General features: G+C 33.7%; 1 protein-coding gene across 3 annotated transcripts; it reads right to left on the bottom strand.

The window, feature by feature from the left end:
* Window positions 1-545: 545 nt before the first annotated feature.
* LOC146528794 (coiled-coil domain-containing protein 170-like) lies at window positions 546-15,663 on the bottom strand. Of its 3 annotated transcripts, XM_085202726.1 has the most exons (14): window positions 15,184-15,663; window positions 14,353-14,531; window positions 10,747-10,836; window positions 9,922-10,660; window positions 9,183-9,355; window positions 8,320-8,520; window positions 7,359-7,502; window positions 6,686-6,759; window positions 5,735-5,762; window positions 5,221-5,325; window positions 4,639-4,806; window positions 2,920-3,170; window positions 2,188-2,385; window positions 546-769 (listed from the first exon to the last, which is right to left on the bottom strand). In XM_085202726.1, the coding sequence occupies exons 2-14, from the start codon at window positions 14,428-14,430 to the stop codon at window positions 685-687; spliced, it is 2,334 nt and encodes a 777-aa protein (XP_085058852.1). In that variant the 5' UTR covers window positions 14,431-14,531; window positions 15,184-15,663; the 3' UTR covers window positions 546-684. The 3 variants fall into 3 exon arrangements, with proteins under 3 accessions (XP_085058852.1, XP_085058850.1, XP_085058851.1); XM_085202724.1 differs by lacking the exons at window positions 5,735-5,762; window positions 6,686-6,759 and having other exon boundaries at window positions 15,184-15,662; XM_085202725.1 differs by lacking the exons at window positions 5,735-5,762; window positions 6,686-6,759; window positions 15,184-15,663 and having other exon boundaries at window positions 14,353-14,971.
* Between the last annotated feature and the right edge of the window lie 53 nt (window positions 15,664-15,716).

Genomic DNA, 15,716 nt, shown 5'->3' with positions numbered 1-15,716 from the left:
AGATCTTTCAGGGGGGCTGGTTTACCTGTTTTAATTACAAATGTGGCGCGTTTAAATATTATCTGAATGCAGTTGCGTGGATACAGAACACCTTGCACATTTTAGTACGTAGAATGACCTGCACATTTTATGGATATAGAGAGCTGTACTTAAAGGGAAGAAAACAAAATTTTCTTATATATCTATTTTATTTATATTACGAAACAGTATGGTATAAATTTTGTAAAAGAAAAGAATTCTGTTATTTTTGATGTATCTAGTGCATGTGCAAAACTTACTAATGAAAAATCTAATGATTATGTGGCTAACAAGGTTAACCAACCAAAGTCAAGTAATTACGATATTTTAGAAAGATTACCTTTAAATTGAGTGACGTTAAATATATTTTACACCTAAGTTAATTATAATGTAATACAGATGAAACATTGTAATAGATAAGTATATAATTTGTTTAATAAATAGACAAGAAAACTAAATAAACGTGATATGTGTAATAAATTCAACATTTTAATCGTTTTTAGATCAAAGTCGACTTTTTAAAAGGAAGAAAATGTGATGAAATAATACATTTTGTCTCGATTATCTCTACTTATGTTCGATTATTTCATATTTAGGTTCAAATCTGACCATTTATTCTATAAACGCCGAGCCTTCCGGCTAGAAGCGGGCACGGCGTCGCGACTGTCACAACGCCGCCCGCCCCTTGTACAGTTCCTCATCCAGGTCGAATGCGGGATCTGCATAGCCAGAGTCGTCGTATCGTAGTGACCTGTTATAAACAATTTTAATAAACAGTGATTTAAATTGTAATAGTTACTAATAAAGTTTTATTGTTATAATTTATTCTATATCGAGGCCGTCGTGGCGTAGAGGCACAAGGGTGTGACTGTAACGCGACGGTTGTGGGTTCGATCCCCACTCGAGGAAGTTAAATATTTATTTACGTTTATTTTTCCATTTCTTCGCTCTGGTGTCGAGGCAAAGCGCGGCGTTGAGTTCTGCCACTCAACACGCAATGCGTCCAGAATTCGGCAGAAAGTGGGGAATGGAGTGTCTTGACACTTAGTTCCCTCTGCCTACCCTGCTGTGTGCGCGATACAGCGTGAAGCTGACTTTTTTATTCTATATCATGGCCGCTCTGAAGTTCGCTGTAAATGATTGCACAGATTTGACTCTACGATTTTTCTTACTTGGTAATAATGCGCAAATGTTCAGAAAACCTAACTTCAGGGCGGCCATGACTTGTTGACAGTACAATAATAGATGTTGACGCCATGACGGATTTGTAACACACATTTGGTATACGTGATGATTTTGTGTTCGATTAACAATTTAAATATGAAAAAATAAATAATTTATATAATTAGGTGTCTACCTATTTTAGTTCAGTTAAGAAAACATGGAAGGAGAGTAAATAGATAAACTAATATATTTTGGTAAATATTATCTGTGACTTTTTGATTGATATGCACGATGTCATTGTTAAAAGTTTAATATTAATAACGGTAGTGTAAGCACTTCAAGTGAATGTTGAGCTATAAGGAAAGAATGGAGATTGGAATTAAATTTATGGGACTGCCGATGTCGCCGTGAAAATCGTTAAATATAATATGTTAGCTTGCAATGTTTTTTATTATAAGGTTTATACGGTTTCAATTTTTTCCTTGCCTACAAGATTTTATATAGATTATTTATAAAAACAAAATATTTTAAAATATTACCTTACCAATTGCAATAGTTACAATAGTAACTAAGTATTTTAAAATAAAAATAAATATTTTTTACCTTGTAGGTTAAGACTAAGAATTAATTTTGTTTTTAAATACAGATGATACCTTATATTGTAATTTGTGTGTAAATGTTTAAAAAATAACGTTATATATTTTTTTATATTGAGGCCAGTCGTGGCGCAGGGACACAAGCGTGTAATTGTAACGACACGGACTGTTGGTTGGATTCCCACTAGAGGAAATTAAATATTTCATATTTTCATTTCTTCGCCCTGGTGTCTAGGTAAAATCAGGGCGTTGAAGTCCGCCATTCGCAATGCCTCCAGAATTTAACAGAAAGTGGCGAGCGGATTTTCTTAGCACTAGCCTATTCCTTCCCTGCTACGTGCAGGATACACCGTGATGCTGAAAAAAAATATTTTTGCAATTAACTTATTTTTTCCTTTATGTTAAGTACCTGTCAGGAGTTCTAGTTCGACATCTGGAAGGAGGAGGTGATCTGGAAGACGCTCGTAACAGAGTTGGATCATCATATCGACGTGATACTATTGTAAAATCATGATGAGCATCTATAAGCTTCTGGAGCCTGGAGACCATCTCAAAGTCCGACACCGAAGCTGGCACCAGTATACCGAGAAGCTTGGCAATGGAATTTCTATAAAAGAAGATTTTTTTAAACATAATCTCCAAATCTAATTAAATTATATTATCTCCAAATTTAATTAAATTATATTAACCTTTAAAAAATAACGAGACCGCGACATCTAATAACAGTAACGATCGAACGTTTAATTTAAATTCTGTTGAGTTTAAGTGTCAATGAAATACAATTTCATTTTGTAATTCACGGTATCAACTCTGCATTTAAAACGGCAAGGTTAAGGGCAAGCAACTGTGTAATTTTCCGTGTGAAGGCAATAGGGCGTCCTGGGTAGGGAATACGTAATATATAAAGAAATAGCTTTCACATAAAAACATTCAGTATTTTTACGAGCACATTTCCCCAACTTAGCATTATTGTATTCCTTTCCGGGCGTATGGTATTTTTATTAAAAAGCATTTTTTATATAAAAAACTATCTGTACGAGAATGTATAATCCATTATTTATGAAATAACATTCGATCGTTAAGTTGAAGAAATTGTTGCCATATATGTAAATAACACAAATTTATGATATGACTCGTTTACCTGAAGCTTTGTAACTGGGCTTCTCTCCTTTGACATTCAGCAAGAGCTTCCTTTGTTCTAGAAATGTCGTCCCGCATCATATTAATCTGGTGTTCCGTGGTGGTTCTTTCTTGTTCGAAGGTTTCTCCGGTTGTTCTGACTTGGTCTTTTAATACGTTCACTTTGCGATTGTACCGGGACCGGAGGAGATCCGCTTCGTCGAGTTTCTTTTGGAGTTCGTCTATCTTACGCGCACGTTCTAATGAGGTTATCTAAAACATCAAATATATTCAATTGACCTGAATACTGAAGAGAACGAAATCATTAAAAAATATTTTATGATTTCGTCTCTTGAAATCTTACAAGGAAAGACAAGTAACTTGCCTTTCCTTATAACATAATAATAGAATTCCATTCCCCAAAAAATCCCAAATAAAATATTCGTATGATGACCTTAAGCGGTTTTACCCGCTCGCATAGCAAATATAAAATTAATTAAAAAAAAACATTCAAAATACATTAACAAATATAATATGGATATTATAAAAGTAAAACAATTGATATAATAACATAGTACTAGGTACAATTTATAAGTTAAGTGTGTTAAACACGGCCATGGCCTTTAATGTAAAAGATTTCCGAGAAGGAATTTACATAGTGGATCTAAAGCTTTACGTTCTTATAAAGTAACATTGATTGAAAGTTAATCAAACTTATGAAACATTTTATTTTATCTTCACTCTGTACTCCGATCATAAGAGGGTAGGCAGAGTGGATCTAGTAATATACTCCGGAGTTCCCTACATTCCGGCGAATGCTATAGGCGTTGCTTGCTGAGTGGCGGAACACGGAGAAAATGAAAATATAAGAAAATTCATGTTCTCGAGTGAGAATCGAACCAAAAAACGTGTCGCGCTTACAATCGCATGGTTGTGCCTCTAAGCAACCACTGGTTTCTAACATTACCAACATCAAGTCATCAAGTCTTTTCACCATACCACTAGCAAAACCTGTTAAATGTGTTTTTCTTGAGCCGTCATTATTCCTACAAAAGTACCTATAAAGTAACTTTATTAAAATCATACAAATAAGTGGGTGAATATCTAAGAATAAAATCACTCTGCAACCAGTAAATCGCTTTAACCTTGTAAACAAATTGTTCTAGTAAATCCACTTCCAATGTACTGACTTATTAGTATAACCAATCGCGTCTGTCATGCCGGCTCGGAGCAGCGATGGTTTCTTAAAGTAAATCATTTTTTCCTGTTTCTTAAGTGAGAATATTTATCGTCTAATTTCTAATAATATCTGAGACATTTTTTACCATTATAATACGGTTAACGCCCTCCATTGTAGGTATTAATTATGTACTCAGTATCCGGGTGCGAGATCTTTATAGCCAAACCACGACGTATAATATGAATAATGAAATTTAAACATATTTAATTGGCCCTATATTCAGTACTTTTTTTTCGGCTTGATGCTGATCCCGCATGTAGCAAGATATGCAGAGGGAGCCTAGTATTAAGATACTCCACTTGTGTTTCGAGTGGCGCTTAGCCTCGACACTAGATCGAAGAAATGAAAACATTTAATATTTCATTTCCTCGAATCGAACTCAAAACCTGTCGCAGTTATATACTCACACGCTTGTGGGGCACAAGCGTGCGCTATGACTCAATAATAAGTAAGTATATATATATGAAATAAATCGAATATCAGGAGAAATGGTAAGCTGACCTTGTACTCAGCAGCGTCAGCGATCTGTGCGTTTAGATCGCGTATCTGTGCGCGTGCGTCACTGAGCTGCACGCCGAGCTTATCGCACTGGCGGGAGAGCTTCTTACTACGATTTACAGCTTCATCGCGCTCTGCTTGTAGGACTGCACGGACTCGTGAGCTTTCTTCCTGTGAATGAATTTCTTATATAATATCAAATATAAATAATATATAAATAAGTCTTATACGTTTTTTAGATAACGTATAAAAAAAATAAACTGTTCAAGCGCTCTGACATCTAAGCTATACCAATTTATTTATTTTGTGTAGTTTTACCGTAATATAATTGCTAAGAATGGCCATTTATCATAAAGAAAGCTATTCATTAATATTTCTTTTGACATTTTTAGAGTTTTATTCGAAACTTAGAAAAGAGAAATACCTACGCAAAAAAGATAAATATTCTAGAGCGCTTGGACGGTGCAGGCTTAAAGGGTCCGCTATGTAGACATATTTATACTAAGTGTGGAATAATACTTTAAAATTGTAGATGAATTTAAATTTTATTTATTTCTCTGTCCATGTACAAACATTAATTTTTACCTGTACGCTAAGTTTACGTCGGAGTAAATCCAAATGCAAATCTTTTCTTTGTAGCTGTTCTCTTAATATCCGGATACGTCTTTGAAGCTGGTACACCACAGCCGTCTAAAAATAGGCTTACTACTTATATTATTAGTCGCGATTACTTCAAAGATATTTTTAATATAATTTAATATTTTAACAACATCTACATTAACTATTGCTATATTTTATACGTATATTGTATAATAAAATGTAAATATCTACATTACAAATAATTTAATGATATTGGGAATTTTCGATCAACTGCATGTAACGGTAACTGGCTTTCGATAATTAGATAGTGTTAATAACTATTTAATAACTATTGAATAGCGTGAAACATTTGTTTAGCGTGCTAATCACTTACACTGTGGTCGTCGCAGAAAATATCATTAAGTGTCATTTATATGAAGAATTTGCGGATAAATAATTGATATTTAAGCATGATTCGGACCTACATCAATTATGACATGCCAATTTTGATAAATCTTACTTCTTTAAGGTAAGGTAGGGGAATTGTGCTTAAGATGACATACTTTTTGTTTGAAGACAAATATTTCAAATAAATAAAATGATCTGAGAACAGCATATTGCGTATACTATTATATATTTCATAATCAACGAAATTATTTTAGTTTCAGAACAATCATCTTTCAAACATCATAAAAATAAACAAAAATCGCACTTATGTCGACTAGTGTAAGACGAAATATCTACAGGGTAAAATGACATACTTAGTATGTGGCATAAAAATGCCATCATTATTTGTCGAGCATAGTTCACAAATAAATAGTTTCTTCTTTGCTGGGGGGCTTTAAGGCCAGATTCATACATGTTGCAAATTTTATGAGGTTGGATTCCGTTATCAGTCACTTCCTTTTCCAAAAGGGAAATAAGCTTTGCCACATGCGGCTATTGAATGCCCTTGCTCTAGCAGCCTTATCCATGTCTTCTTGTGACCAATATATATTCGTTTGTAATTGCCAGGTATTTTGTCGGTAAAGCAAAAAAAATACATCGATTCTATTTATAAGGGTAAGACAGTATGCCATCTTATACTCACGTTTTGTATGTCATCTTACCCAATAGATATATGAATTTAATTTTAACCGTTGTGACAAAAGGTTATAGGCTAGGATGCGCTTTTAGCGTTAGTTGTGTCATATAATAATCCTATTTTACATTTATAATTAGTTAAAATAGAAAATCTTTATCTTACATGTCTTTTCGCCATCAAGCAAAAGCGAAAGAAAAATTTGTTACAATTGAAAATAACGAAAACATGAATTACTTGCCCATCTGCATTAATTTGCACCCATACTGAATTTAAGCACTAGCTGCATCTACAGACACTCTCTAAAACGTCACAAGATCGAACTTAGCGCTATTAGTTTCATCAATATTGGTAGTGTGTCATCTTATCATAGTATGCCATCTTGAGCACAATTCCCCTAAGTCATGGAAAGACCGTTCCCTTCGTAGTCTCGGGAGAGTGCCATAGTATCCATAATATAGCAGCTATTAAAAATACATAAATTATAAAATAACTGCTTTTTATGGGCAAAGGTATGACACAGGTCATTTTAATATATTATTTATTCTGATTTCAATTCTTTAGGTGGTATATTTTGCTTTAGCTGGCCATTGAATTTCAAACAAGTTGATTTATATACTGGCGGTTGTTGTCAGTAAATCCAAGTACAGTATGAAGATAAATGGTAGTGGTTAAGTCAATACACGCAAGAATCCAAGTTAATGTTTTTACAAAAAAAGGTAGAATGTAGTTTTTTTTTATCGCTTTTATGCGGTCTGATACGTACTTTTGCAGTTTGTTTTGCGTAACTCGTAAGACATATAGGTACTTATAGATATCGATAATTAACTTTAGGAAACATAGCAACCAACATACCAAAACACATATTTACAGATAATATTTTCATAGAACATAAATTGGATAAAGAAAGATGAAAACTCATTTGATATACACTACATATATACAGTTTTCTCATTATTATATCGTAAAGTAAAATGTAAACGTGTGTAAAAGGAATGTAATGTAAGCTGTATTTACTTTTTTCCTTTCCCGTGATATGCTATACAGAGAGTGACTGACTGACCTTGTCCACAATTTTATCGCTCTCAAGTCGCGCAAGCTGCTCCGCCCTGTGCATGATGGACTCAGTGTGCAGCTCCACGCCGGTGTCCTGAGTTAGCTCATCCATATTGAGTGTACGACTCAGCCGCTCGAGGAATGCCACGAACTGTAACAGTTGTTTTATGTATTGCGTTTAAAAAGGTTATATTTCTATGTTTTAAATATACTATATTTTTTACGTCACGCTGTTTTCCGCAGACCGCAGGGTAGGCAGACCCAGACTTAGTCCCAGTGTTAAGACCCTTCGTGCCTCATTTTCATCCGAATTCTGGAGGCATTGCGTGTTGAGTGGCGAAACTTAACGCCACGCTTTGCCTCGACACCAGAACGAAAAAATAAAAATATTAAATATTTCATTTCCTCCAGTGGGAAATCGAACCCACACCGTGTGCACCTGCGCCACGATTTGCGCACAATTCTTGTCCGTGTGTCAATTTAAGACCGATTTATTTGGACTTGTTTATTATAAAAATTGTTGCATTAAAAAATTTTAATACCTAACAGGAATAAACTAACTACACTTAATATAAATATAAAGCGTTTTAAAAGTCCAATGACAATTTAATAAAGTTATATTTATAATTCCATATAAATAAAATTAATTAACAATTTTTTACTTAGGACACATTTCGATGGGTACAATGATAACATAAGCAGATATGTCTGCAGAGACAATGAACCAGCATTCAGAAATGTCAATCAGCGTTATATTACATTAAATTAATTTATATTAACGTATTGGTTTTATAGCAGCTAAACAGTTTTTTACGTATCTGAATGTGGTTCGTAAAACTTAGGGACTTATATTTAGTAGACTTAAAGTGGGGTAGGACTTGAGTCTAAATTCTTTATTAAAACATAAATAAATATAATAATACATAAATAAATAAATATATATATAAGTCAAAGATAGTAATACTTACATTAGTTTTGTCTTTTCGTAAGTTTTCTCTAGACAACTCTAAAGCGTTGAGGTCTGACTCTAATTTGTGAACTTTTGATTCTAGCATATTTCGTTCATCTTCCAATATTCGAACCCTAGTAGTGGCTTGATCATGTAAATGTGCAGTTCTACCCAGTTGCTGAGATTCTAGGCCTAATTTTTCGCGGAATGCTTCCAATTGCTTAAAATATAAGGAATAAATAAAATTATCCATTTTCCATGGTTTCCATGGTCCTTTATATGGCTATATTTTTTTTATGAAAAATGGCTAAAATAAACAATAGCTCGATTTTGTAATAAATCTCCAATAAAAAATCTAATCCAAATTCGTCACAGCGGGTGAAAGTTTGTATATATTTTATACGAGGATAGATTAAATTTATTTCAAAAATGTACAAAGATATGACAAAAAAATAAAATAATATATTTGATCTTTCAAAGAAACGATCGGTATCTATAATTAAGGGATTTAAATGATTAAGTCGGTTTTCCTGTTCATCAAATGTTTATGCAAATTGAAATCAATGTCTTAAACTTTATGCAAAGTCAAATTTTGCTTTACGGCTATTAAATAAAGCGCGTGGTATCTCTTAGAAGATTTTTATTTTTATTTTTTTATAGTTTCACTCTGTTTTCCGCACATAGCAGGTAGGCAGAGGGAACCAGAGACCTCTAAGTTTGCACTCCGTTCCTCATTTTGAGTGGTGGAGTAGGACCAACCTACAATCTACAACCTGTCGCGTACAGCCGCACGCTGGTGTCCCTGAGCCAAGACTGGCCTTTCTGGACTGGACGTTTTATTATACACAAATACTAATGGATTTAAATGATATCTAACATTACCACAGATTTGTCCTTATTGTCACTCAATATTTCCCTTATTCGATCTTTGATAGTAGTTTCATGTGCCTCGACGAAACGTGTTGGCAAGCTGAGAAGGATTGCAATAGATTCCATCGTATTTCGAAATTCTGTTTGTAGTCTTTGATATTTCTCGTCACGATGTCTCAAATCCTCTACAATTATTGAGAAAGCATAGGATTAACATTTTAATGCTGATTTATTTTGAAAATGAAAAAGTTAGTTATAGTTTAAGTTATTATTTTAGTATAAGAGTGGAAAGAAAAAGTAAACGAAACAAACTGTATATACTAAAACTATAAGTATTTTGTGTGTGAGTGATTAACATAGACTACGGAGTCTCAGAGCTCACGTGCAACTTCTATGAACAACATGCATGTGGTTGGTGTGATTTTTTATAATTAAATATTCATACTTCCGCAATCAATGTACTTGCGATATTGCCTGAGACATTAGGCTGACTAAGTCCTTTAAAAATTCTGTTTTTAATAATTATATAGTAAATTTTGCGACGTCATATAAGTTGTATGGATCAGGATCCATTCGATGACCAGTGAAATAAACGTTTATTTTATACATTTTGGTTGTTGTTGTCGCAACTAAAATTTATTTATTCGATTTTTTTTTCAATTATTTAAGGTGTTTCGTATATTTTGTTCTTTATAATATGCGCAGGTCGTTGTTTTAAAATCGTAGAGAAATATAATATTTATAAATATACCTTTTAACTGTATGATCATGGATTCATTTTGATTGACATTATCTGTAACCACATTTAAATTCTTTGCACAGTGTGATAATTTGTCTCTTGCTTCGTGTAACTCTCTATCTAAGACTCTATTAGAAACGGCAAGAGATTCTTTTTCCTGTTTAAGTCTCTCTATATCTAGAAGTTGAGAAGAAAGCTGTCTTTGTAAAATATCTTTATCTGCGTTTGCCCTTTCCAACGTATCTCTACAGCTTCTAAGGTCTTGCTCAATTGTCGATAAGCTTTCAGTCGTATTCATGCATTTGTTTTTCATTCTCGTGATATCTTGTACAAGCTCCGCGGCTTTGATAATAAGGCTTTCGGGAGAATGAGTATGTGCCGTATCACAAAAGTCCGCGTCTAATGCTACGGACAATCGTCTAACCAAATCGTGGAACTGACAACGTGCATTTTCCTTTTGTTGTTCTTCACTATGACACTCTAATTCAAGCGATCTTAATTTCTTTTCTAAATCCTTTATTTTTTCTTCGCAATACCGATTATCTCTCTGTAGTGTCTGTACAGTCAAGTCACTTCTACCTTGCGATGTTTGTAAATTTCTCTGAATTTCTTCGAGATCTTGAATTTTCTTCTTAAGTGATGATATGATCGCGTTTTGGCGAGCATTTTGTTCCCGAAGATGATCTATCTCGACTTGCTGCTCCAATATTCTTTGATCGCGAGACAGCATTTGATTTTTTAAATCGCTATTCTAAAAGAAATCATATAAATATGTTATTATTATAATAATTTATTGTGCTAAAATTTTATGGGAAAAAAAATATAAAAAGAGCGTACTTCAGAAAATAATTTATCTCGTTTGTACTGCAATCCTGCTAAATCACTCCTCAATGCGGTCACCACGTCATTGCCAACATCTGCTTCCTTCTGTAAATCATTATTTGTAAAGTATGTGGGCTAATGTTATCATAAAAATAAAATTTAATATAACAACTGAGGTCAGTCGAGGCGCAAGGGCACAAAATGTTACGCTACAGGTTGAGGGTTCTTTTCCGATTTTAGAAAATGAAATATTTAATATTTCCATTATCTTCGCTGTGGTCTCGAGGCAAAGTGTGGCCTTAAATTCCGCCATTCAACACGCAATGCCTCCAGAATTCGGCGGAAATTGGGAAACGGAGTATCTTAACACTAGATTCCCTCTGCCTACCTTGCTGTATGTGGGTAACAGCGTGACGCTAAAAAAAAGAAACTTACAAAATTTCACCATAAAATTTAAAGTAATCTGATTGCCCGCGAGACGCTTATCGGTAGCGTGCTACAGCCGACTGGCATTGAGGGAGCGAGTACTTTTTGTTGGTAACTTAGCGTGATAAGGGTTGCTATTTCAGGCTCAGGAGACTCACGATATCTTCTTATGCACGGATAAATGAGCGCTCGTTCACAATTTAACTTCGTAATTTCCATAATAGTCATGGTAACCCTACGATCATTGTTTACGTTGCATGCAAATTGATTGTGTCAGAAATGTTCCTGTGACATGCCTTTTTGGTAAAGGTACTTACCTAATCTAAGTATATCTATATTGATATTATTAAGGAGAAGTGTTTGTTTGGTTAAACGTACTAATCTCAGGAGCTACTACGAATTGAAGAAACATTTTTGTGTCATATATTCCATGTATCGAGGAAACAGGAATGTTGCAAAATGACAATGTCAGAGGGATAAAAAGATATTGGATAGATTATCGTGCGAATTTAATATATTTTAAATAAAGCTTTTTTTTAAATTTTACCTCCGTCCTCTGTTCATTATACATATAACTTGGTTGTTACTTGTTTTACTTTAATCATGAGACATCACATGCGTTATGTTTACTTTAAGATAGGAAAGATATAGCTATAAGTACTACTTATATAAAATACAAAACATAAAAAAACTATTCTATAAACAAATAATATTTATGAAATACTTCCAACTGCTTCAAAAGCACTTAACCTATAATAATCGAAGCAAATGAAAAAAGTTGATTAGCAAGGAAGTCATTAATATCAACTTTAAAGAGTCGGGGAATTTTGTGCAAGGCACGAGGAGGCAACGTTTATCATGCTATTCGTCGCATCGAATGTTGTTGGCGAATAATTCAATAAAAGGTATAAAAATCTATTTCGAATTTATAAGATTTATCATTCTCTCTTGGGTCACCTTGTATGCCGCACACACCGAGGTAGGCGGAGGGAACCTAATGATAAGACACTCCGTTCCCCATTTTCGGCCGAATTCTGGGGGCATTGCGTGTTGAGTGGCGGTTCTCAACGCCGTGCTTTGCCCCGACACCAGAGCAAAGAAAATGGAAATATTAAAAATTTCATATCCTTGGGTTTGCACCCCTGCGCCACGACTGGCCACATCATTATCTATCTCTATGTATATGAAACATTGATAGGGACGTTGAAATGTCTCACACTATAAAAATATTGCTGTTAATGTGTCTACGATTAGATTGATTAGATAAAATTAAGTATATGAAATTGTTATAACGTTATATTTTATAAGTCAATAGCTTTTTTAGTGATTTAAGCTTGATATTATTTCCTGAACAAATACTAATGTAGCTTGATAGTTTTATATTTTTAATATTCTGAGGAGATTATTTATTTAGTAGGTACCTACTATTTCTCTACAAGCAATGTTAATTAAACTGAAAATTAATTGTAAAAAAAGCTTCGTTATAGTGATCAAGAAAATGTATATAAGTTATAATACAATATGACTACTTATACAGGGTGGAAGAGGCAGCGCTTCTTTTATTGAAACTGCATATAGGGTAATGTATTTCAAACCCACACCTAAGAAATTAAACAAGGTACCTCAACAGTTTGGACGTAGGATTTTTTTTACATTTCACGATTTTTATCCATACCTGTATTTCGTGTAACGCACACATAGGTGTGCGACGTTTCCGATTTGACAGGTAAGTGTGTGCGTGCCTATGTTATACTTTACAAATGGCGTTTTATTTTAAAACGATAATTTTATTATTTATTTTGTTTGAAAAAATAACTTTTTCATTTTTGGGAATTATTTTTTTTCCGAATTATATTAGGCTTTTATAGAGTAGTTAAAACTGTGGTTTCATTTAAAGTGGTGCTGACAATTCCACCCTGTATAAACCGCACATTTAGAAAACCCTTCCCTCTCGGCTTCGCCAGCTTGAACTATACGAATATTTAAATATATAAAATAAAAATTAAATCACCTTCACGCTGTACAGCCACACACAGCAGCGTAGGCTAAAGGAACCGAGTGTAAAAAACTCCGTTCCGCCGTATTCTGGAGGCATTGCGTGTTGAGTGGCGAAATTCAACGCCGCTCTTTTGACTCGACACCAGAGCGAAGAAATGGAAATTTAAATAAATATTTCATTTCCTCGAGTGGGAATCAAACCCACGACCAGTTTACAGTCACACTCTGTACCCCTGCGCCACGACTGGCGTTATATAATATTAATTATTTAAATATTTATACTGTTATGCCCTTAATAAACCCTAATTTAAAACTGTTGGGATTTTATTTTGGTCGCAAAAATTTGATATACTTATTTAGAAAGGCAGAAGGTACCGACGCGCGCGCGACCAGCACTGTTTTTCTTGTAAAAAACCCTATCGTTAGAGAATTTTGAGACAAAATTTTTGAAATTATTATTTCAAATATTTAGGTCTACGGTCCCTTAGAACACACAAATCAAGCTTCTTAAGTCAACGCAATCAAAAGATAGAAAGAACTTTACGAATAGATTTTACTGCATTTTGTATGAAATACACGGTGTAATCAAAATATAAAATTTCGCGTGGACCTACAGTTATTAAATTTGGCACGAAGTAAGTAATTACAATATAAATAAAGGAAAACATCCAAAAGATGAAAACTTATAGGTACTTCATAGAAAAAAATATTTGTATAAAACTTATATTTGTAGTTCGTTGCATACAAAATGAGTGCATATGTCCGCAAACATAAGTTTGTAAAATTTTATTTATTTTTGTACTTCCCGTTGACCTACAATTCTGAAATTGGCACGGAAGCCTCGGTGGGCGAGTCCGACGCGCACTTAAAAAGTTTTTTTCTTTTTACTCATTACGGTTCCGATTTGTGCTCTGAAGGAAAATAAACATCGCCTACAAATAATATTTTTGAGTAGTATTAAATGTCAATATGAGTAATTTATTACTTTTTACTATAGTGTTTTTTATTGCATAATTTTTTATGTTATACTATCCTAGACATAACGTTTGGCTTTATTAGAAAAATCTACTTTATGCTTTTGAACGTTTTTTGAATGTGAAATTATAGATTAAATGAGTAACATATAAATATTTTTAAAAAAATAAGGGCTTACTGTCTTATTTTCAAATAAATAATAACCTAATAAGATCAACTTACTTCTGATGGACTTTTTCTTGCCACCGTTTCGTATGCTCTCCAATCTTCTAGATCCTCTTTGCTTTTTTCTTCTTCCATTACCGTGAATTTTCCGTTAGTTTTGGCGTTATGAGTGTATGATAACAAAATATTGTAGTTTCAAGGCAACGACGACCGCTGCGTTGCTATGAAGTTACGGACTGAAAACATGTAAACAGATTGTCGATCGATCGGTCCTACGAGCCTGTAAAACCATGGTTGCATTTCACTATTACGTAAAAATTTTATTATAAAATTACATTAAGTTTGTTTCGCAATCACTAGTTTAATTAATGTAATATAGATACATCCATACAATTCTAAATGTAAATACTTTTGTTTATGCGTACTACAATCACCTAGCACCTAACGTATAAATATATTTTTCTTATTTTTATACATAATATACTCACGACAAACCACAGTGGTAGGTAGAGAACGTTTTTTAGACTCTTATTACGATTTTATAGATATAGGGAGAAAGAGAGATTGTAGAGTTAAGTAGGTGTGTTGTTTAAAAAAATATTTACATACAATACAATATATATTTTTAGTTTAACGCTGTATCTTGCACACAGTCCAGTAGGCAGACGGAACCTGGGAACCTAGTGTTAAGACACTCCGATCACATTAAGATCCAGTACCCCACTTCCCGCCGAATTCTGGATTCATTGCGGGTTGAGTGCAGGAACACAAAGCCGCGCTTTTGCCTCGTACTTAGTCCAAAACCTGTCCCTGTCCCACGACAATCGATCTACTCAAATCGTGGCCTCAAAATTTATTTTAATTATATATGTAATTTTATATCCTCACCTCACGTGGTCTCTCATACGCTCACGTGACCTGACATCCACATATGTGATTTCATATCCACACATGATCTCAGATCACATGCTCCATGTGATATACATCAGCGTTGCCAAATTTGTCTAGGGCAAAAGCGGGACATTTATCTCTGAAATTATCAGTAACTTATTAAAAAATAAAGTTACTGAAAAATAATGTTCCGAGTGCGTAGAATAATTCACGAAAAGCGGGACCATGTGTGTCTCGCTCAGGACATTAAAATTTTGGGTTAGAAATAGCTACGTCCCCAAATGTGACTAAACGTCCATAAATGCGATCAGTTATCCACAAATGTTTCCATACCACACATATTAACAAAATATTTGATCACACATAAACACATTCACATGCCCTCTCATAAATAGATTACTTCTAAATACACCGAACATATTGTTATATAAAAAAGTAATAAACCTCCATCACGTTATAATATAACAATTACATTCAGGTTTTAGTGTTGTGGTTAAAAAAATATTCAATAAAAAAAGTAAACCAAAGAA

This window comes from Heliconius melpomene, chromosome 19 (assembly GCF_056956725.1).
Source record: "Heliconius melpomene rosina isolate 202511_hmr_F chromosome 19, ASM5695672v1, whole genome shotgun sequence".
NCBI classification, from domain to species: domain Eukaryota; kingdom Metazoa; phylum Arthropoda; class Insecta; order Lepidoptera; family Nymphalidae; genus Heliconius; species Heliconius melpomene.
The sequence above is the reverse complement of the archived record's forward strand: the minus strand, read 5'-3'. Positions and strand labels throughout refer to the sequence as shown.

Bases quoted from the DNA above. Each gene is read 5' to 3' on its own strand.
- LOC146528794 (XM_085202726.1), bottom strand. From the start codon at position 14,430: ATGGAAGAAGAAAAAAGCAAAGAGGATCTAGAAGATTGGAGAGCATAC. The intron at 3,171-4,638 runs GTCAGCTTACCA...TTGATGTTTTAG, and splicing joins CTGACGCTGCTGAGTACAAG to ATAACCTCATTAGAACGTGC. The intron at 2,386-2,919 runs GTAAACGAGTCA...CTTCTTTTATAG, and splicing joins GCCCAGTTACAAAGCTTCAG to AAATTCCATTGCCAAGCTTC.